This window comes from Parambassis ranga, chromosome 4 (assembly GCF_900634625.1).
Source record: "Parambassis ranga chromosome 4, fParRan2.1, whole genome shotgun sequence".
Taxonomy (NCBI): domain Eukaryota; kingdom Metazoa; phylum Chordata; class Actinopteri; family Ambassidae; genus Parambassis; species Parambassis ranga.
This window is the reverse complement of record NC_041025.1, coordinates 20,422,495-20,446,429: the sequence shown is the minus strand read 5'-3', so window position 1 is coordinate 20,446,429 and position 23,935 is coordinate 20,422,495. Positions and strand designations below refer to the sequence as shown.

The 23,935-nt window shown below is 40.9% G+C and overlaps 1 protein-coding gene across 1 annotated transcript; it reads right to left on the bottom strand.

The window, feature by feature from the left end:
* Positions 1-1,201: 1,201 nt before the first annotated feature.
* Positions 1,202-8,572, bottom strand: rgs8 (regulator of G protein signaling 8). Its single transcript, XM_028403828.1, has 4 exons — positions 8,466-8,572; positions 7,062-7,123; positions 1,945-2,111; positions 1,202-1,510 (listed from the first exon to the last, which is right to left on the bottom strand). The coding sequence occupies exons 1-4, from the start codon at positions 8,564-8,566 to the stop codon at positions 1,316-1,318; spliced, it is 525 nt and encodes a 174-aa protein (XP_028259629.1). The 5' UTR covers positions 8,567-8,572; the 3' UTR covers positions 1,202-1,315.
* Between the last annotated feature and the right edge of the window lie 15,363 nt (positions 8,573-23,935).

The window sequence follows — 23,935 nt, the reverse complement described above, 5'->3', positions numbered from 1 at the left end:
CAGTTCAATGGCATGGCTTAAATTAATAGAGAGGAAAATAAACATTAGGATGAACTGTAAACCAAACACGAACTCAAAAGAAATAAAAATAACCCCTGGTTAATACTCTACGTCTAATCTCACATAAAATACCTGCAAGAGTTTACAATACAAAGATTATACAATATCTTAAGTGCAATTGTCATGTTTTGGCACAGTTTCAGATATTGAGTGGTCACTCACTTCCTTGTTTGCTGTAAACACACAAACTATCACAAGAGGTCTATTTCACAAAGAGTGTCAGATAAGTTGTGGCAAGGCTGGACAATAAAGCAATAATGATAATTATCTGAACATATGTTTTTTTCCCCCTTGAGTAAAGATGCACGGTACTATTTCCTGCTGCTGGTACAGTTGTCTTCAGTGCGGCCCTATTTCAGGGCATATATTTATGAGCCCTATAGTGGTTACGTGAATAAGTGCACATCTCTTGTCAACATGCTTGCCAAAGAAATGGCAGAAAAGCATGTTTAATGGGACTTTAACTTGTAAGATGTGGCAATATAGCTAAACCAAGTCAAAGTGAAGTGCCACAAACTAAAGTTCTTCAGGCTGCCCCCAAAAGTTAGCCAGTCATACACCTACATGCTAAAATGTCCAGCTTTTAAGTAGAAATGTTTACAGCCTGTACAAGCTTACTTTCTGTATACTGCTAAGAATAACTGTAGGTGTTACAGTTTAATGCCCTTCCCATTTTAACAATGTCTTAAAAATATGCATAATTACTATACTGTATATAAAAAGGTCCTAGATAGTGGTTTGTCGATGTTGATTTTCTCATTGCTCTAATGGAATACTTTGATCTCTCACCCTAACTAAATAAGAGTAACAACTTCGAAAGTCAAGGACTGACACATCTCAATCCAGTTTCAGGTTTTGATTCTGTCCTCCTCTGAAAGTGGCTTACTGGCTTCACTACTTCACCCAAACACTCCAGCGTGTCATTGCTTGCCCCCCTGTTCTGTCCCGTTTAGGGGGGAGGAACATGGCATATATTCTGATAAATATCATTATTGTGTGACATGGTCATTTTATCATAATGAATCTTGCCAAGCAGAGGTAAAATCAGCTAGCTTCTCCTCATCCAGTCTTCTCTCTACAGTGCAGTCCACAGAGATACGTCTCTATCTAGAGGGATTGCATGCAAGGAGCTGGTGTTGACAAAGAAACAGTCAATCCTTGCAGATTCACAGTATTAAGAGATGTCAAAAGGGTTAATCACTGATCTACAGTAATAGGTCCAGTTCTGAATCCACTGAGTGTGCTCAGGATTTGGTTAGACAGACCTCCGCTGGCCTTGTGCATGTGCCCTGTTGACAATATCCTGGTACATCTTGGACCTGAGAAATCGGGGGTAGGAGTCCTTCTCCATGAGACTGTAGACTTTAGCTTGGACCTCATTGAGGCTGGTCGGGGAGGGATCTGCCAGGCCCTCTTTGGTCCTCTCCCTGGTGCGGTAGTCTATGTTTACCTGTCAGGGAGAAGGGCAGGAAAGACATATTATCTCTACAGCTAGGCTTTTCATTAAATTTGTTATGACCGCAGAAACTACTGGGGTATGCTAGGGTGACTTGCACCCTTGCATGTTCCCCAGAAGTTCCTCCTAGAAAATAAGCACTAACAGCAGGGAGGGCAGTAAACTGATGATAAGGTCATCAGGCTTCGTTAGCTCATTAGGCTGCGGATTGAGTCGAGACGTATCGATTTATTAATGAAATGGGTCACGTTGTGAGCCCGGTGGACCCAAACAGAAGGGAACAGGTCTCCTTTTTCCTAGAAGGGGGAAGCACTGAAGAAAGTGCAAACTAAAGAAAGTAGGATTGAATCATCTTTACCTGTCTGTAAACCCCTCGTTTTGGTCAAAAAGTAATGAAGTACACAATAACAACAGTCACTCAAACACACCTCTCTTGGTGCCTGGACGTCAATGAACTCCTTAAAGATCTTGTTTGCTTTGGACACCAGCTTGGCTGAACTCTTGATTTTTTTGTAGTCCTCACAGGCCATCCAAAACTCAATATTCTCATCGCTGAATTCCGTCTTGAGAAACGTCCGGAAGGCCGCCAGCCCATCTAGGAAAGAACACACGAATCAGGAAATAACCAAAACAAAAACATGATGAGGCACCTATTTCTGTACAGCATCAGAGAACTCCCTTCTCTGTGAATGGTTTTTCCCCCTCTCAGAAAGGCAGCATGATCATGTGATATATGATAATGCCCTTCATCTCGTGTTGATATTTTTCCAACACTCTTGAGCGAGGAAGCGGGAAATGGTCTCATGAATAGAACACAAACAAATCTCAACAAAATACTCACTCTACAAAGAGAGCCCTCCCCTCTGCTCTCATCAGTCAAGATAAGTGATCAATTAATGCGCTCCCTGCTGATGCTGACAGAGGAAGGCCATGTTTGTCTAAATGGCCCATGTCAGGGTGACATGTTATTTCAGCATTTCTCATTTCTGCTGTTTACTTAATAATGCAGAGAGGCTGGTCTATTACTCATACAAAAGCATACATTTCTCATGAGTGCAGACTTACAGGGAAGAACACAACACACACACACACACACACACAAAAGGGCCTGGTGTTAAAAAAAAAAAAAAGATGTCACAGATGTTTGATTTATCATTAAAATGAGTGTGTGTGCGCTAAACCACAATTCATAGCTGTCCTAATTAAATTAAGAAACCTTTATTAGTCCCACAATGGGGAAATTGCTTAAGGCAGCCCAGCAAAGAGTGCCATACACCAGTGAGTACACTGGAGGATATGTGGGTAAAGTGCCTTGCCCAAGGACACACAACAGTGACTAGGGAGGAGTTGGGATTGAACCACCAACCTTCCGGTTATTGGACAACCCTGCTATACCAGCCATCCACAGGAGTGTACAGTCTGCGTTGACCCTTTTTTCTTTTTCTAAAGTCTGGTCTGTCTGTTCTCTTTTTTTGTACTGTTATTTAACAGACCCACTTTACAGACGTGAGCTGTCCTCAGACAGTCATGTTTTTGGTTATCTCACAAAAAACACAAAAGACCATGACATTAGGTCAATAATAAACCAGATACGACTCACGGTTACTGCTAATGGAACATATAGAGGTATTTCCTGACATGACATTATGTTTGGATTATTGGAACATACTGTTGTATTGCCCGACTTCGCCTTATCGTTGAAACCAAGCTGCAAAAGTGCAACTACAAAGGTAGTCCACTCTACTTTCCTCCTCTTAACCATTTATTTTCACAGCTTAATTTAATTTAATAATTAATTTGGTTAAGTATCAAAAACAGTGGGGATGGACTCTTCTCTAATGCTTGCGTAGCTGCGGTGATGTTGCCAAGATCATTCTCAAATGAGCATTGCATCATTTTAGGGGAGAACGCAGCCATTTCCCCTAGATTTCTCCGAAATGGTTAGCACAGACAAAAACGCAAAGGTTATTTTCCTTGTATCAACTTTGCTTTAGTAAGTGGACGGAAGTACTAAGTCATAATTGGGGTTATTGTGCCTCGGTGTCATGGTAACACTCAAAAAAATGGCAAGTTGGTGCCGCACCCTCAATTGGTGAACACAAATGGCTTCATATAATATTTTTAGCTATTTTGTGTTTTCCTCTGAACACATACTTGTCTTTGTATTATTTCAGATAAATAATAGAGCTCACGGCTGCAGGGATTTCAGCCTCTTTTCAGCATCAGTGATGAATTGTCTATTCAGAGCCAACAGAAGTGTTGCACAAAAAAAACTCTGTCTAGTTTTAACTATGACCAAATCCAATTTTTCAGCAGCAAACTATCACTTTGACCAATCATCTTTTTTATGGTATTTGTATGGAGGCAATCTCCAAACAATGCACTCTTTTAGCCTATACAGTTATTTCTTCAGGCAGTTTTGATAACATCTTTGTATTACTAGTGTGCTTTTCCACATAAAGATGCACATTTCCAGTGAAATAACTTTCCTGTAGGTTTTTTTTTCATAAATACACTCTATGTATTTATGAAGGCTGTCTAGTGCTTCTTTCATAACATGTTTGTCAGACCCATTTGTAAATATTTTAACTCATACTTAGTTCTTTGTTCTTTGTTCATTAGCAGGATAACACAGGCCCCAAAGTTCAGTAGAACATTGCCCTTAGCACACATTTTATTTAGGTTATTGGACTTTTAGTGAGTGTAGCTTGATCATTTAAGGTGGAGGTTGGGCACAACAGAGGGTTTTCAAATCTTAAATAAACACGGCAGAGTGTGGATAAATGGGCGGTTTCATCAATTTTTAACATTATATTATCATCTGAATGCACACAGGGGACTCAGCCAGACCATGGGACCACATACAGTAACAAGGATGACCTTTTCAGTTATAATATGTATTGCATGAGACATTGCAAATGTTAGATTTTACACAAAGGTTTTCTATATTGTTGGCACTAGTTGTTGGTGTTTTGGTTGCTGTGGTGTGTGCTGCAACAAGTAGTTAGTAATACTTCCTGGTGTGCTTTCTCTCATTGGCTCTGTTTGAAATCACTCACTCCCATATGGGGAGATCACCATTTAGTTAAAGCATTTTCGGACATGTCGAACACTACCTCCTTCATTTTCTGTCGTCAACTTAGTGATCAACGAGTGATCTCTGCCGGCTAAACTATGTTAGAAATTATGATTTGTGCTGTTAAAGCCCAATAAACGTTTGATAGAAAAACATAAATAAAGCAAACACAACCATGCTACATTCTTTAAATTACAAAGACAGCTAACGTAACTTCCTGTTCTTTTCGCCGGTCTGCGCAATGCATGACGATACTACGAACTAGACCGCATATAGGGCCCTCAATGTATCCCACAATGCGTCTTGAAAAGTAGTGTCCATCCGATGGTCCCATTGGCTTTTAAAGCAGTCTAAGCAGGTGTCCATTTTTGATTTAAGATCAGTGAAGTTCATCCTCTATCAGGAACAGTACAATAATCATATTGATACCATTAGAAGGATTGTTTGGACAAATTATCATGTCTATTATCATCACGTTGTCAAGGTTAAAAGGACAATCAATCTGAAGGTGGAATGTAAAAAAACAGGTTTAGAGGAACTTTTAACTGAAAAAAATGAAGTGAGCAAGGTTACTTAGCAGGACCACAGGAGGCCGTCCCGAGACTCCAGCTTAGATACATCAGTGCAATTAGGAGCAGCTGGAAGTAATAAAGACAATGCAAGGCAGATGGGGCTCAGGCGATCACTGGAGACTCAGAAGTGTTCATGTGGCACTTTAAAAAATGTGACTCTTCTGCATGAAAAGCTTACATTTGAATTGAACCCTGATGCAACATGCTTGTAAATCAGTCAATTTCACACAGTGTTCTCGTACTAACAAGACATGTAAGAGCTGTACAGGTCAGGCCCTCAGGATGCAGCTTCACACACCAGAGAGTGACACCAGAATGCAGCGAGGAAATAATTCACTCTTACTACCGAGGGAACATTCAGTGCTCTGTCCCCACTGCTCGAACATTTCTTATGTAATCTATAAGTGGGTCTGTGTTCTTCTTTACGTCTAATGCCTGGTCAATTGAAACAGGAAGTGCAGGTGTATCACCCTTTCATTCTTCTCATTTCTCAAACTGAAAACAAACATTTATCTTTTTCACGTTGACATGTCAAACCAACTTATTATGTTATAACCTAAATCTGAAATAATGTCAGTGTGGCGTCCCTTCATGTCCCTTGATGTGTATTTGATTTGATGGAGTTAGTCACCCGGGTGTAAAATGCCTGAGAGCTGGTGCAGGCTAGCTTAAGCTGGAAACTGAACGGACAGCATTGCACGTACGTTTCTTACAGAGACAGCAAAAAACATCTACAGACATGCTAACTGCTAATTGCTGACATTTTAATTAACTTGTTACCTCTAGAGTCATTTGTTAACCTGATTGGTTAAAGTTAGCCCATGTGACCATATGACAAACATTAGCTTTATTATTTTGAGAATCATAAAAACATAAAGATTCATTAATAAACAACAAATTAAGTTGATTGACCTCTAAAAACAGTGTACACCTTAGCTTCATAAACACAGATTTATGACACCTTTAGATCAAAAGCAACAGTGTTGGACAGTAACAGGTTTTAATCCACTAAAACCCCGTTCGGACTAGGGAAAGTCAATCCAGCTAGAGTGGGATAGAATCCAGATAGCTTTTAAGCCAGATACATTAAGACCTATTTTCAAATGTAGCTATTGCACACACACATCTGCGCTCAATCCGGCTCAATCCGGCATCTTTGCTGCCCACTTAACCTCTACATGTCGCTTCGTAAAATCAAGACTGCGGTAGGACTGGGTGCGCACATGCAGTGTGCTGTTTCGTTCATTTTTTCTTGTCCGAAATGTAGTATTCCTCCTCAGAAGTATGGCGTCTCTAGCTGGAATCGCTAGCTGCATTTGTGTTCAGACCTTAACCAGATTTTAGTAAAATCAATCCGGCTTCAACCGGATTTGTGCTGTTCATATTGTGGGAAACATTAATCGGCTAGAACAGGATTCAGTATCCCATTCTAGCTGGATTGATTACACAAGTCTGAACAGGGTCAGAGTACTGTACTCCAACCACCGCCTGTCAAATGGAATTAGTCTGCCTGGAACTGAATTGAGCTGGTTTAAACTGACAGATAAATCAGTGGTTAGTGTGCAGGAACATCGACATCATTTGTGAGTGTGCTCGTTATTCTGTCACTTCGGTGATGTTACACATGCACACCCCGTTAGCAGCTAGAAAATAACCACATGACCTGTTTGTGCAGACAGACATATGTGTGCCTGTGTCTCCTTGGTCTGAGGGCGAGGTCAAAGAGAAGTATGTGACTCATTATTTGGTAAGGAGACCTCACAACACAGAAACAAGACGCTTACATAAGACGGGGTGAAAAATAGAAGCTATTAAAGACAGAGGAAAGGGCTATTTGTGAATGCTCTGTGCAGCACACGCTGCCCCTGTGTCTGATAAATAGATGAGGTTCGCTCACATTTGTGGGCCAGGAGGTGATCAAAAGACTCAGACCATCGAACAACTTCATCCGTCGACAGCCTGATGGAGAGAAAGTAAAATAGAGTAAGATGCTAACCAGCCTCTGTGTATTTTTAACACAGTGGTGGTCTATGTATTATTGAACTCCAGCCGAGTTTAATGTATGATTTATTTCCTGCTCACAGCGGTTCTTAAAATATCTGGTTACAGGGTGATGACAAGAAGAGAGGAGCAGAGATAGAAGCTTAACAACAGCTGACCTTTGTTCACATTTGTAATGCCATTCATCAAAACATGGTGGGGGAACACACTGTCACTGCAGTTAATGTTATTTTGGGATGGTATGTGGATTATTAAAATATTTGTGAGGCACATTCTGATTAACAACATTTTAAAACACTGACATATTTCTTTAATGAGGATTACGATTCCCCTCACAGAGCACTGATTAGAAAAATAAGTAACAGTGACATCTGTGGTTATTGTGTGAACTGCAGTCTACAGCCTGGGCATTGATTGTATAAATTGTGCAGTTGTAAATACTGTTTTACTATTCAGTGTCTTACATGTCATGTATGTTTTACAGGCACCCCAAATGAAAACCTGAACCTGAAACCTGTCTTAAAATAGCATTTTAACACTCCTCTTGCATCGATTAGAAGATTTTTCCATAATACGTTTAAGCAGTGAACCAGTGTAGAATTATTTATATTATATATTTCTAAATCTGTTTTTTAATTAATGCTCTAATAGGTCATTTTTGTTTATTTTATTCTTTAATTTTTTAATTTTTAATAGTAGTAATAGTTAAAATAGTTTAAATCCTTGCAGTCATCATATTAGCTTGCAAAACAAAATAGCAAGCTGACCCAATAACCTATTTTCATTTCATACTACTTTATTTTATTGCTAATTACAGCAAAGTAGGCACTGCATTGGAACTTCTGTTCATTATTAGCTGACACAAATATGACAGAACAGCTAATTTAGCAGCCATATTAGCCCTGTTTGTTTAGGTGAATTATGACGCTTCATCGGTAGCTAGAAAGCCAATGTTAGCTAGTGTGGCAAAGCCCATGGACTGACACGTTTTTATATTATTATTATATTTTCAAAAATCCTTAATTGGAAATGTGTAAATGTTTGGATGTAACTTGTAAATTTCATTAGGGTCTAACTGTCTACGGTAACATAAACAAATTAAAGAATTATTAACCTACACTTGATCACCGACTTCTTTTACAAAAAGGATCGTAGTCTGTATCACAGTTTATTCTAACTTTAAGCTAGCAAAAACTACTCTTGGGCTTCATAACGTGCCAAGTGCAGTCTTGTGTTTCATATTACGAATTCATAACTCTGCTTTCCCAAAGGAAAATCACAGGACTGTTTTCAGACTCACTTCAGACATCTGGCTGTGGTCTCGTGAGCAGGAGGCAGGAACTCCGAGAAGTCATTGTAGGAGTCAGATTTGTTGGACAGGCAGCCTAGTCTGGTCTTCATGGTGAAGATCCTGGAGATAAAAAGAAAAAAGCAATATCTCTGAGTTCTTGTGTTTATCGGTGACTTCAATTGCAGACAGTTCATATGAATTTTAAGTGTATGCTCAGCAAGTTACACGACCGTCACATTTCAGCTGTTGCTAAGGTGGCTAATCTCGTGTTTTGGCTTCATGTGGCTGCCCACATCCTTCAGATGTTCAGACTATGCATACGTTCTTAAATGTTGATGGAAGACCTGCTGAATAAAGTGATCCCAAAGAAAGCAGATGCAGAGAGATAAGGCGCAACGACTGGACCAGGCTGTGGACGACAGCTGCAAATCAATATGCAAAATGCTGACTCAGTACAGCTTTTCCTGATAAGTTTTTTTTTTTTTTTGGACCATATTATGCAGAATTTAAAAACCGCTTACACAATGTTACACGTGAAATAAAAAAAGCAGCTAAATAAAGTAAACAGTAATTTAAACGACATCCTTCTGTCAGATGGAGATGGAAAGGCACTGAAATAAACCATATCCACATCTCTCGTCACGCTCTGTCCTGCCTCAGTCAGGCATTGCTGCTGTCATGTACTGTTTGTCACTGTTCTGCCTCTGGGACACATGGGTCACTCCAGATGGGGCATGCTTAGAAAGATGCTCCATCAAAGGCCAAACATTTCTTTAAAAGTAGGTCTGGTATGCAAGAACAAAAACAATGAATGGCTTTGATAAATTCAGGTTCTTTTTTTTTTGAAGATCGCAGAACACAGAAGAGCATCTATACACAAGCTATATGTTCAAAATATTCAGCGAAGAATAGAGTATGTATTACGCAACATACCTCAGTAATGTTTTACTCTTAAAGGTAGGGTAGGAGATTTCATTCTGATGCACTTTTTGTTAAATTAGTGTAACTTCTCCGATAGCAACCAATTAGTTCGGCAGTTTCGCTTTAAAACGAAGAATATGAATCATCTGTGGAAGCTATAAAACACTAAAAACATCAGCCAATCCTCCGGGTGGACCCTGCGCGGAGTATTGGCTGGTTGTCACTCTCTTCCTGCTCTGCGCACCAGAGAGGTACGTGCATGATGGCCGAAGTCATAGACTGGTTGGGAGGCGTGGCTTTAGGTTGAGCTTCGAGAGAAAGGGGCGTGTGTTTACTTTTGAAATCTGGCTGACTCTCACTGAGTTTTCAAAATCTCATACCCTACCTTTAATACATACATACATATTTATAAATATGTTAAATATTTATCTCGCAGGTCGCTATTTGTATTCGACTGAACAATAGACAGAATCCATTGATGAGTCAGTGTGTAAAAAAACAGGGGAAATCATGACATGTTTATCATCCTCTTTTGATGTGATTGAAGCCATAATAGCCCTGGATGTTTGGATGAACTGTGCCTCTCAAGATACAGTTTATAGCTAGCGAAATAATATTAAGGAAAATATTCTCTTTATCATCTCCTTTAAAACTGCAGAACTGATCCAGTTGCATCCAGTTGATTTAAACTCTTGGACATATTAAAATGTTCAACTTTTAGGCAGAAATAAACATGTTTACAGCCTGGTACAATAAACTGTTTTGGTCTCAATGGATCATTTACCCAGAAAAAATAATAGAATTTCTGTACATATCTTGGACAGCAGTAGCTTAGCCAGAGCCAAAAACGGCATACAAAAAATAAGAATGAAAAAGTATGTTAATCCCACATAAAAAATAAAAATAATAGCTGTTGCAGTGCCACATTCTGAGGATACTTCCCTGGATGCCATGGCTGTTCTGTTACATAAAAGTCTTCAGAGTATTCTACTGCAACTTGTAGGTGTCTCTTTGTCCATTCACAATGTTTCATAAGCATTCCTGTTCAGTGTTCCCTTCTCTCGGATGATATAGGTGCAGCAGATGGGCTGGAACAGTGGATTGTTTTGATATTAGGACCATGAATTGGGAACATTGCATGAAATGTACTGTTCATTAGCCAGCCGAAAGCCATTTGTTGAAAATTAATAAGCGTGCTCCAGCACATAAATTCCAAGGCACTGTAAAAATCACTTTGTGTCCTCCATTTACCTCAGTGCAGGAGACAGCGTGTCCATTTGGACTGAGTACATCAGGTTTCCGGTAATAAGAGGAGAGCCACTTTGAGAACGAACACGAGTTAAAATATTTATTTTGGTTTGGGTTTAGGAGTTATTGTTTACATGCTCTGTAAAAAGAAAAAAAGCCTTTTCAGCCCTCTAAGAATAAATCTGTAGATGTGACGCAGTCTGCCCCAAAAACACCCATGTTATGTATCAGACGTTATGAAGCAGAAGCAGTGGACTGGAAGAAGAGCTTATTGTGCCTCGTCTATGAGTCATATACTCTCAAGGTGCGCTCCGTTTGTTAATGAATAGTTATTTCCAGAGAAGACCGCAGAAATAATAGGCATGGATATTTCAGCAGACTGCATAAAGACTGGGATGAATAAGTGGAGGGTCAAGTTTAGGGTTCTTACGTCAGCTCTCAGAAGACGTTAGAAAGAATATTCTAATAGTTAATTCTTAACTCAATCCTTGACAAAACAGGCACCTATAGTCAAGGCTGATTTGAGGTACGACTGTGAAACGTTGACTTCTTTTCTCTAATCATGAAAGAATGAACCCATTTGATTCATGTTCACATTTTCACTGCACATCGTAGTGGTTTCAAAAATGTTTTGGGAGACTCCAAAGTGGAATTTTTGCAGGTTTTAAAGGTTGATGGAAGTGGCTCAATGTGACAGCTTGTGATGCAAAGAGGAAATCCTACTCCAAGTAAAAACATTAATGTCATTTAGCAACAGTCTGCTTGAGCTTTGCAAGGAAGCAGCACCTGAACTGAAATGTTCAAAAATGCTGGGCAGCTGAAGATCAGGCAGAATTTACAAAAACTGTGTATCAATTCCTGAAACACTAGTTGACAGCAACAGTTGGCTTTTTAGATAGACATATCTACAACTACATCATTTGCAAGCCACAATTTAAGACCGACCTTATAACAACATGATGAGGCTGACTATGACATGCACTTGTCCTTCCCTGACTATGACAGAATCAACCCCATTGATCTGAACCTAAGATATCCTGCATGCTGTGATGTTTGAGGGACTTCAAAAATGGGACATAATATTGTGAATAACACATCATGAATTCAAATGTCTGAACCAATCTCCATAAATGTGGATATACAGTGATCCCTCGTTAATCGCGGGAGTTACGTTCTAAAAATAACCCGCAATAGGCAAAATCCGTAAAGTAGTCAGCTTTATTTTTTACAATTATTATAGATGTTTTAAGGATGTAAAACCCCTTACTAAACACTTTATACACTCTCTCAAATGTCAAAACTGAAACCAAAGCTGAACGCATTCTGTACTGTTCAGGAGACAGGAGATTAATTGACAATGGTCTACAGCCAATCAGGACGAAGAACACAGTGCGCTGTTAAAAAAAAGCATGCAAAATTGCACTAGAACGAATCCGCAAAACTGCAAGGCCACGAAAGGTGAACTGCGTTATAGTGAGGGACCACTGTAATTCTGGTGGAAACAAATTCATAATAATCTACCTGGAATTAATCAAAATCATATTTAAGGTTTAAAGTCCTGTTATGCTATTAAAATCTATATTTGTTTCATATGTTTCCTTTATCTTGTTTGAATGCCTGTTAACGTCTTCTGCCTTTGAATGGTGTTGCTGCTGAAAGCTGTAAAGAAAAAAACTAAGCTTGCACGACCTTGGCCTCTTTTCTGCATGATTGAAAGCACCGCCATTCTGTAGGCATCCCCATTCATAAGTATAAGTAATAGGCAGATTATACATAAATCAACATGTTGCCTTCAGACTGCTTTAAATATAATGTAAACATTAGTCTTACTTAGCATGAATACATGGAAATTAGCAGCTGTACGTGTGCCAGCATTTTCAGAATGAGATGATCACCAAGAAGTTGAAGAGGAGAGACGTGGACATATGGATAAGTCTGTTTGTTGTATGGCAAACTGTCAATAAAGCCATAACAAACGTCTCCCTCCTGCTGCTATGACTCTTCTCTGCCTGTCTCTCCTCCTCTGCTTTGACAAATCTGTATCATCGTGGCTGTTGTGAGCCATATTTTTTTGTCTGCAGCGTGCAGCGGACACGTGCTTCTGCTGAGCTATTTATAAAAATCCCTGACAAATCCATGTAGTCAGGAGGAAGCAGTGCATGTTCTATTCAGCCATGCAGCAAGGCCAACTCCTGGAGGAAAGAGGCTAAAAACAGCAACAGCACTCCAGCGTCTCAGAAACGCCTCATGAATCTAAAAGTACGGGCAGCATCCGCTGGACCTCCACTGCCTGAGATGCCTGGTGGGGTTTGTGGATTAAGAAGTTAAAAAAAAACTAGATCATAGAAGTTGTTTATATGTGATGTTACCTAACTTGGTGCAATGCAGGTTGTAAGATGTCTCTGCATGTCCTCATTTCAGGATGCTGACACCCATACAGTGGAATTTTTGCAGTATTATCTGCTATATAAGAATGAATGAACTGTGTAGAAGGAGCAGAATGTGCAGCATGAGATTTATGCATGGATGGTTCCTGCTTTGACGTTGAACGCAGCGAGCATGTGTGAGCAGGTCAGGCCATCTCTCAGGTTTAAAGAACATCATAAGCGCAGGTCACATCCTGCTGAGTGCAAGTAAAAATAGCCACTTGTCAACTTGAAGTTTTAGACTTAAGTTGCAGGGCCCAATTTTAATAGACTATATTTTTATCCCATCCAGCACTCTGTACGTCATGTTTTCTTTTTATATAGCACTGTCCTCATAGAGTCCTAAAAAAAGGCTGTATTTCAGGTAAGGACAATGACAATGTATCAGACTTACAGAGGTTTATAAAGTGTTTCTTTAAAGCTACAATTAGCACCAACTTAAACGCAGGAAAGTTTTTAAGTTGATTCGTCTTTTCTGACTGGAGCGGGAAATGTAAATATAGCAACAGAAAAGCGCGAGGCCTCAGTTGGTGGTGATGGAGAGCAGGAAAGGTTGGAGGAAGATGCTGCCAAATGTGTGAAGTTAACAGACATGTTTTTCAGAGGACAGACCCCGGCTGCAGCCGGTAAACAGAAATATGGAAATAATTTTACATTGTCAGAATATGAGGCTGTTGCAAATGTCATGTTAGCATCGTTTATTTTATTTTTGTAGAGCCCAATACACACCTTTTATCACAAATATCCAGTTTTAAGCTGACCTTATGAACGATGAACTTATATCTAGGTTTAAGCACGAAACTCCCAGGCTAAAAAAAAAAGTGCCCGCCTTGTTTAAACATCACAGATCTCACAGACCCAGACAGTCTTTGGCCCCGTTCACACTAAAGAAAGTCAACCCATTTAGAGGAAGATTGAATCAGCCTTTAAGCTGGATACGTTCAGACCTATTTTCAAATCTGTGTCCACTCTCACTCCGGCTTAACCTGGCTTGTTTGTTGTCCTCCAAACTGCTAGGTGGTGCAGTGCCTCGTAGTATACAGAGTCCGTTCAGGCTGCGGTGACCGCGTGTGCACATGTGTTGTGTGTTTTTTTTGTCCTGTGTCGCTTGTTTTTTGGGGGTTTTTTTTTGGTTCAAAAAGGAGTTTATTCCTTTGTAGCCCTGTCTAAAATAAACTCGGGGCAAAGCTGTCATAGTTCGATGGTTGTTTACATACAGCTTTTGTACACAACCTGGACACTGTCCCTGTGAACTGGAAGTATCACGTCGCTGCCCGATTTGCTAGCTGCATTTGCGTTCAGACCTGAGCCACATTTGCCAATCCAACCAGATCCACCTCCAAGAGGTGGATTGAAATCAATCTGGATACATCTGGATTCGCATTGTTCAGACTCAGAAAATCTGGATATATCCAGATACGGCCTGAATCCCGCTCTAGCAGGACTGATTTCCCCAGTCAGAACGGGGTATTTTAAACATCCATTCATGAATGAATCCAAAAACTTGTTAAAAGACTTGCTCACTAAGTGTCTGTCTGCTCCTCCTCTTCTGATTCACACACACACTAACACACACACTCGGAGTTACATGTTCATCCTGTCTCTGCAGACTGCCTGAGCTGCTGCTAACACTGTTGCCTTGTTGTGCAGATTAAACAAATCATCATTTTTTATGTAAGTTAGTGCCATAGAGTGCTTCACGGATGACTGCTAACCAACAATAAAACCAACCAATAAAATAATAAACCGATCCAGTGAGGACAATAGGAAACCAAGATTAATATGCTCATAAGCATCTGCAGAAACCTAAGGTACATTGAATTTTAATTTTTGCTTCAAGAAATGATGAAATTCATGATCTAGTTTTATCTCTTCATTCACTCCAAGAGACACTTCGTGCTGTTTTCAGGCTAATTAAGATGCACTGTGACTCAGACGGCAAGTTGTCGAGGGTGACTGAACAGGAGTTGGGCTTTGGCATCTCCGTCCCTTTCCTCTCTCTCTCTCTCTCTCTCTCTCTCTCTCTCTCCCACCAAGCTGTCGGTTTTGGGACTTGAGTCACAAGAGCACAACTGCAGCCTTGCACTGGTGTGTTTTGTACATTTGTGTACTTTCTGCCCTGAGAGCGGAAGCCCGACTACCCACAGAAGTATGTGTCAGGCCTTCTGACGCATTGCCACCTTTAGCAGCAACAGAAGGAGGAATCATAGCTGATTTCATGTTCATTTCTGTCCCTGAGATGTGTGTGTGTGTGTGTGTGTGTGAGTGTGACAGACACACACTCTGCCTCGAGGAAGCACTTGCTGTTACTTAGATCCAGAAGCACCTGCAGCTATAAACACTTGTCATCTCGTGTTGTTAGAAAAACAAAACAGCTCGACAAAAAAGAAGCAATAATTAAGGTTTGAAAAAAAAGGGGAAAAAAAAGACAAGCCTTCTCTGATATTAGGGGCTAGTTTGCTGCTTCATGTGTTTTCCCAGTGCCAGACGACACTGGTCACAACTGTTTACAGTAAACGGGATCCTGTTGTGTCAAGGGCAGCTCAGAAAATGCTTCTGGGAAAATAGAGCAGAGAGAAAAACCATGAGAATTTCCACAAGCCCTGAGGTCACACTTAAATGACGCAAAAAGTCAATAAGCTTTTTATTTTCCGAGGCTGTAAACTGCAAGTTTTTACAGGTTATTTTAGTGTGTGGATGTTCCCTAAACCCTTTTTTGAAAAAGCTAATTAATTATATGATGGTTTTTAATGGTTCCTAATGAAATTTTTAATGAGTCTCTTTAATGATTACATCCTAAAAAAAGGTGCAGCAATACTGAAAACTTTTCATTGTAAACACGTTTACGCATTATGCAGGTTTCTGTTGTGGTTAATGGCATCCGCCTGTTGTTCCTTTTTAGTTGTTGATTCACTTCATAAAACTGCCTTTATGTAGTCGCATGCTGTAAGGGGAGCTAGAAGCGTGACGACTGCACGATGCAAGTTCATCACAATATTATGCATTGGATGGTGAGAGTGTAGCAGGCCAAAAAAATAATCTGTGAATTACAACATTTCTTCAGATTAGGTATAAATGTTCAGCTGGACTCAACAAAAATGATTATTGAGACCTCCCTGTTATGTGACTGTCATAAACAAGTTTCCAGTGACCTTTGACTCTGGGCCTCCAAATTCCAATTTGAATTGAACCTTAGGTAGTGATTATGTCCATTATTGATTGATTATGATCATTGGGATGCACGTGAGGTCTTGAGTGAACATCGACCTTGTGGTTAACAGCACAGACATTGAAAACATATGTCATCAGCGTGGAGGCGAAACTACTCTTAAAAAGTAATCAGATTAGACACATCACATTATCAAACAGTACATCTTCTGCCCGGTGCATCATCCTCCTTACTGTGAATCATGTTCTCTTATCTTCGCTGTCTGTCCTCCTCCTCTTCCTCCTGTGAGGACACCTGAACTCTTTGCTCACTTGAAGAGCCGACCTGGGATAAAAACCTCCCAGAGGCTTTCCAGCGCCCTGATGCTATTTTCATCCTCTTTCTACTCACTGGTACACTTATATTAATGTCACTCCCCTGCTATGCAGCCCTGCCCCTATCTATTTTATTTGTGTATCAACGTAATCTGTGTCCAGTTCACAGGCTCCAGCAGCTTATAATTTAATCTCTGGAAGGAATAGAAATGCACAGGCATACAGGGACAAGGTGCATTATCTGAACAAGGTTTTCCCATCTGCTGAATGACTGCTGATAAATGTTATCCTGTTGTCACAAAGGTGGAGTCTGATGGAGGATTATTGTACATTCCAGCCTGAAGCTGTGCTGACCTGCACTAAAAAAAAAAAAAAAAAAAAATTCCCTTCATACATAGTTCATAAATTGGATTATATCCCCATCATGCCTTATCCAATTAGCTGTAAAGTTGGTCTACAGAGGCTACAGGGACTACAGTACCTCATCCCCAGAGGTTGTGTTCAGAACATTAAACACAGGTTAGGAGGCAAACTTTTCCCATCTACAACAAGCTTATCCAGCCTCTGGTGGCTATAATAGGAACTGCAGTTTTTTGGCACAACCAAATTGGTCATCTCCTCTTTTTTCAGCCCTGTAGGAGGCAAGGGAAACAACAGAAAGTTAGGAGTTTCAATGAAGAAACTACAAACATGGAGGGTGTCAGTGACCTTCAGAATAACAATAAATGGGGAAAAAAAACAGGAGAGCTCACAGGTGGGATTAAAAAATAAAATCTTTTTATTTTTAACATGGAGGTCTATGGGGATTAATTCACTTTTGGAGCTAACCCTCAAGTAGCAACATGCCACCAGCTGCTTTGCTAACAGCCACTTAGAACTACATAAAGAATATGTGATCTTTCCTCATTTTGTTATGGTTTTAATTAGGGATATCCCGATCAGGTTTTTTTGCCCTCGAGTCCGAGTCTGAGTCATTTGATTTTGAGTATCTGCCGATACCGAGTCTCGATCCGATACTTTCTATAAAGCCACTGTTGCGCCACACTGGGAGATTTCACACATGCAGCACATCAAGGTCTCGAACCCAGAACCTGTCGCACCAAAAGCAACTGTCATACTCCTGCACTACAAGATACAGAGCCACCCTGCACAGAAAGCGTTGACTTTGACAGCCCTAATAAATATATATCCGAGTCCTGATCGGGAGGTAATGTCCGATTCCGATCAAGTCTCAAATCACGTAATTGGGCCCGATTTCCGATCACGTGATCGGATCGGGACATCCCTAGTTTTAATGGTCATAACTAGTTGCTATAATGTCTAAAATACTGAAGGTGTTGTGATACTAGGAGGCATGTCTATATAAACTCAGCATCATTCATGAAAACAGATGCCATTTTTTCTAAATGCTGCTACTACAATTTAATTTCCCCACAGGGATTAATAAAGTTAATCTTAATCTTAATCTTAAATACATTACCAAGGGGTGCATTCATGTCATGCAGTGAGGGAATTTTGAACTTTAAGGTATCAAAGATAATCGGTGAAGTGTTTTTTTCTGGCACTTCCTTTAAAGAAATCACTGCAGAAATCTCTGTTCCTCTCACAGTCCTCCAAAGTTCTCTGCTGTCACTCTGCCCCGGCGCAGACGAAGGGCGAACAAGACCTCGCCATCTTTGACTCAGAGCTATGTCAGATTAAACTCAAGTAAATCTGCCTGTCAGTGGCTGGACGGGACTATTAAAAGCACATGCCTGTTCAGGATGATAAGGACACTGACTTGCATTAGCTGCAGGAGAACATTTCTTGCTTGGTGATAAAATTAGACCACATCGTCCGCTGTCGGCTGAAATACAAAACATGATGAGATGTGACTGGACTGGATGGGCTTTTTTGTATGGGGAACTGAAAGGCTAGGGACAGTAATAATTTAATTATTAGAATTTTGTCTGGGCAGAGTCACAGACTTACAAGGAGTTATTTTAAATTAATCCTGGAAGTCATCTGTCAAAGGCAAAATGGCTGCCAGAAGAAATATTTCACACATGCAAGGTGTACAGATCTGAACCTGCGTCAAAGCGCCGCTACAAACGGCGTGTACTATCACTCATCCCGCCTTCAGCCATTTATGTAATCAGTTTGTTCCAGGGATTTATTGTGAATTGCAGAAAGCAGCTTCACTGTAAAAGCATTCCTCTTTAGAGGGATTTAAATCTGTGTTGTCATATTAGTGTAACAAGCACACACTGGCTTTAACCCCAGCAGGCCACCACTTGCTCATTTGTTTGAAGCACAGTACAGATCTCCAGAACTACTCACTATATTAAATGTCAAATAAATGGTCATTCTGTTCTGCATAATCTTCCAGGCTGGCACAGTTTAATCTACTCTCTACCAAACAAAACATGATGACTGACATGCACAGATGACCATTATTGTATTGCTAAACATTATCATCTGTATGCATCTGGGAAAGCATTAAAAAAATCATCAACAAAATTGTGCATTAGCAAATAACTGTTGGAATGGGCAAAAACTTCAGTTCCCCCTGTAGCCTCTAGGGGCTGGCTTTAAAGTCAATTTTCCAAAACCTCCATATGAATGTCAATCTTCACAGCTGAAATAAACATGTCTCCAGCCTGGTGAATAAACTGTTAAGGATGCTAACTGCTAATTTGTGGTAATAACGTTTCGCAAGCAGGTGCACCTCTAGAGCCCCTGGGGGCTATGGATAAAAAAAAAAATCACAGCGGGCCTCATAAACCAGTGTTCATGAATATTTACATAATCTGACACCAACAAAAATCTAAATCTTTCTTTGGCTTTCTATGTTGGGCAGGGCCCCATTAGGGAAGTCTCCTACTGCCATTGCCACTGCTGTAGTTTTAAGTTTATTGGCCCTTTCGGGGCCCCTCATGTCTTTTCTACACTTCCTTCAGATTCCACCACCAACTGAAGCCAAAGCAGCGACCATTTAGAGTAAGTCACTGTTATGACTACATCATCCAGGTATTCATAGTGCAGTGAATAACTTACATACATGTCAGTGCAGTCCAAGGCCCAATCCCAATCCTGGTGTCACCAGTATGTGCTCATATTGTTATGCCCCCCCCCCCCCCCCCTTACCTAATATAATTTCATACAGATTTAAATTAGCCACACTGATGCAGCTGCAAACAACAGAGGGAAGTGGATGATAAAGACACATAGCTTCATTTGCACTAGCTGTTGGAAACATGTGTATTTAGAAGTAGAGACTGATGCTGAAGCACAACAAAAATGTTATCTATGTTATATCTATGTTTGTATATATACACTTGTAGTTTGTAAACACTGTGGCCCACCCAGTGGGAGTTTGAGACCCCCTCTAACAGGAACAGGGACACACATGGACAAGGTGCAGGGGATCCGAGTCCTGGATCAGAAACATAACTTATCAGAAGAAATGTTGTTTAAGAAATGTAAAGTGCGTTCAAACCGCACACTACAAGACACAAGTGTGTCTTGCTATGTGCCAAGTGAACATCTAAGCACTGTCAATGATGTACAAGGAGAAGGAGGGAGAGAACACAGACACATCACAGAGTTATGGAGGTGTGTGGATGCACCTCAGTTGTTGGAGGTGTTTGGGCTTCAAAGCACCACTCCACATCTGATAGCTTTGCTGAGTGGCATTTACTGCCCTCAGGAGCCGTCAGCGTCAAGGCAGGGAAAGGAAGGGGGGGGGGGGGTGCGAAGTGATTTTCAGTAGAGCTCACAGGAAATGGTTCTGAAAGCATGCGTGAATAATCACTAAGGTTAGACACTGGGACATGCACTGTGCACCAACACCCATAACACCAGCTGATCAGCAGGTAACAGGAGTGGGTGTAGCTTCAGTAGTGTTTCCAATATTAGCCGCGGAGACGTCACATCACTCCATCAACACTTTTTCCCTCTGATTTAACAGCAATCCTCTATTAAGAGCTGCACATCATAATAAGTATAATCTGAGGCATTAACAAAGACCTGCATAATGCCTGGAGCTCAGTGTCCACAGCAGAGTTACATAACATCCCCTCATCCAATAAATGAATATGGATCCTTTACCTTGAGTCCAGTGTGTGTGTGAGGGAGCAGCTGGGACTCTTCTGTTTTAATCTGTCCCCAGTGCGGCCGCTTCCGTGTGGCCAACGGTGGAGTGTATTTGTATGAAATTGTGCAGCTCAGGACTGAAGATATCTGGTGTGTTTGATGCCAGCGAGTGGGAGCTACACGCGGCATGCTCATTGGTGTGAAATCGTGGCGGGGGGAGAGAGAGAGAGAGAGAGAGTGCAGAGAAGCAGCAGCCGAGATGGATGGAGGCAGAGGGGGTGGAAGCAAAGAGAGAGAGAGAGAGAGAGAGAATGGGTTGGGGGGGCTTTGTTTGCTAAGGGAAATCTCCAAGGACAACCCTGAGCACATCTGTGCAGTGCAGAAGTGCCGTTCAATGATGTTGTGGGAACATAATGTGGAGGTCTGTGTGAGGTCTGTCTCTGATCCTCATCCAGGAAGTTTATGTCATTGATTCATGCTGTAACAGATCATATGTCAGTGATAACTACTGACAACCATGAGCTTATACTGAAGTGGTCACTTCATGTGAATTCATACCTGCCTCACACATTAACACCGTTTTACTAATGTTCCTGTAGCTGAGTGATTTGGCATATCAATTATGAATCATCCCCTAACTATTGTGATAAATAGGAGTTCATGATATTCATTCATGCATTGCTTAATCATGTACCATTATTATAAAGTGTTAACAATTAATTTTTTTTTTAGATACTTTAATAATCCCAGAGGGAAATTGTTTTAAGGCTGCTGCCAAGCAGTGTCCAGCAAGGCGCACCACACCAGTGAGCACACTGGAGGCAAAGTGCCTTGCCAAAGGACACACACACAACAATGACTAGGGAGGGAGGAGTTGGGATCGAACCACCAACCATTGGACAACCCTGCTCTACCACTGAGCCACTGCTGCCCCTTAACCTTCAATTCAGTCCCTGATCACTGATTTCCTAAAACTTACTACATTACAGTTTACCACGAGGTATTATTAGCATATAGAGTGACAATAATTAAAGGTATAGTAAATGATATAATAAAGGTGCTACTTCAGGTACATGTTAGATACCATGTCTATGCATTTAAGCTTTCTTCATGTCATGTAACAGCAACACATTCATAGACAGTATATAAAGATGGATGTTAGGACAGCAGCTTCATGGCTTGCTAGCTGGTTTTTATGATCTGTGTTCAACTCATTTGTATTTAATAAGTTATTGTTGGCTCAAAGTTTGATTGAGCTGATGAGGAGACACGTTGTCCATCATTATATACAGTCCTCTCACATACAGGCAGATCTTGTGGACAGGTACAACAAGACAGCAGACATCTTAGATGCTGAGCTGGGTCCAGAAAGAAATGGGGGTCAGACTTGAACACAACAAATGGAGACCAGCTCTGGTCACAGTTGTGCCATGTGTGTCATTGATGCAGGTTACAGGCTCGTCCACTGTGATTCACCAGCTATATTTATCTCCAGAGAAAGTTCACAGGTATAAACCTGAACTGTCTGATTCCTGCTTTAGAGGTCTTTGTTTTTGAACTGTCCCTTGTCCTGACGGACAGCGTTATCTGCAGACAGAAAGTGCATCACTATAACAGGAAGTCTGACTCTGCTTTACTCTTCACTGAATGGTGTTTGGAGATAACCAGCTGTGAGGTGTACCTCTCACATCACACACGGCCTTAGAAAGAAATACAAGACATTTGTGAAACTTTGGCAGCCATATCTGAATTATACAGACATAATCATGAAGCAATGATGGACTGATGTATAACATTTGTATGGACTCATACTAACGTGATGGAACATGAAGCACGTGTTGTTGTTTACTTTGTATATATCCAAAAGAATCACATCAAATCCTGCAAAAAAAACAATGCTGAGCTGCTCCTGATCTGCATGAAGACTTTAAGTCCCCTCTACAGTGTGTGCATCAGTGCAGACATGTTACATAACACAGCGTGCATGTGGAAATTAGCATCATAAGGTAGAGGGGCTCAGCTGTCAGAGACATAATAATAATAATAGTACAGCAACTCACTCTGTTATCTGGTGTAATATTTTTCTGCATGCACACGAACACAACACAAAGCTCCTTCTTTAGTTTGAACCTGATACACCGACCATATGGAAGATGGAATATGTATATATATATAACAATGACCAGAGCTGACTGAATATAGCAGGGAGAGAGGAGCGTTTATCTCGCTGCGATCTGAAGAGGAAGATGTGATTTGAGAAGTGTGGAGGAGGCGGCCTGGCAGAGGACAGATAATTCCTGCCGCTGAATAGACAACCAAGTGTTATATAAAAATCACACACACACACACACACACGCTGCCTACTCACACATGTTCTAAGCCTCCTCCTGTCTGTCTGTCTCTCTCCTCCTCAGTGTGCACAGTTAAAATGATTTAGCAGCTTGAGTAATTAACACAATGATTCTTCTGGGATGCTGCATTAAAAACATTTTACACGTGACCAGGGGGGGGGGTGGGTGGGGGGTGTCAGCTTAAGATGGAGATTGTCTGATTTTAACCATTGAAATCCTGTCCTCTGTCTGAGAAACACATTGCTAGAAGAAAACATCCATCCTTGATGAAGTCTCCTGTTCTCGTTGCACCAGGTCATTATGACTGATTCAGCTCTGCACACACACTCTGTGCTAATGTCATCCAGCAATTACAACACATCACAATCACAAAATCCAGCTCTGCGTAATTCGAGGCGAGCCACAAAGGGAGAGTGGTGAGAAATGTTCGCCCACACGGCTGACCGGAGATGTGTGACCTTCATGACGTCGCAGGTTCCCCCAGTCGGCTTTGTCGCTCTCTGTCTCTGTGGATGACTCATCGGATATCCTCTGCCGGAAACAGACGTTTTTCATGTCCTTCCTTCACTGTGTTATTTTGTCTTCCACGTTACCTGACATGCACTGTCCCTCAATTTACACACTCGGATGTCAGGATTTCCTTATACAACCATACACAGTTTCTTTAGTTGAATTACATGCTGTAGTATTAATCAAAGCTCTTCTTTTATTTAGTTAGATGGGTGGATGGATGGATGGATGGATTAATGGATAGATGGATGGATGGATGGATGGATGGATGGATGGATTGATTAATGGATAGATAGATGGATGGATAGATGGAGCGATGGATGAATGGATGGATAGATGGGTGGGCGGATCGATGGATGGATAGATGGACTGATGGATAGATGGATGGATGCATAGATGGATGGATGGATGGCTTGTCCTGTACAGGGAGTCACAGGGAGCCATCCCAGCTATCTACTAGAGAGAG

What these genes read in the sequence shown, in the direction of transcription:
- rgs8 (XM_028403828.1), bottom strand. Translation starts at nt 8,566, where the DNA reads ATGAAGACCAGACTAGGCTGCCTGTCCAACAAATCTGACTCCTACAAT. An exon ending in TCACCTCCTGGCCCACAAAT is followed by an intron (nt 2,112 to 7,061) that starts GTGAGCGAACCT and finishes GTTCTTTCCTAG; the next exon opens with ATGGGCTGGCGGCCTTCCGG. An exon ending in ACGTCCAGGCACCAAGAGAG is followed by an intron (nt 1,511 to 1,944) that starts GTGTGTTTGAGT and finishes TCTCCCTGACAG; the next exon opens with GTAAACATAGACTACCGCAC.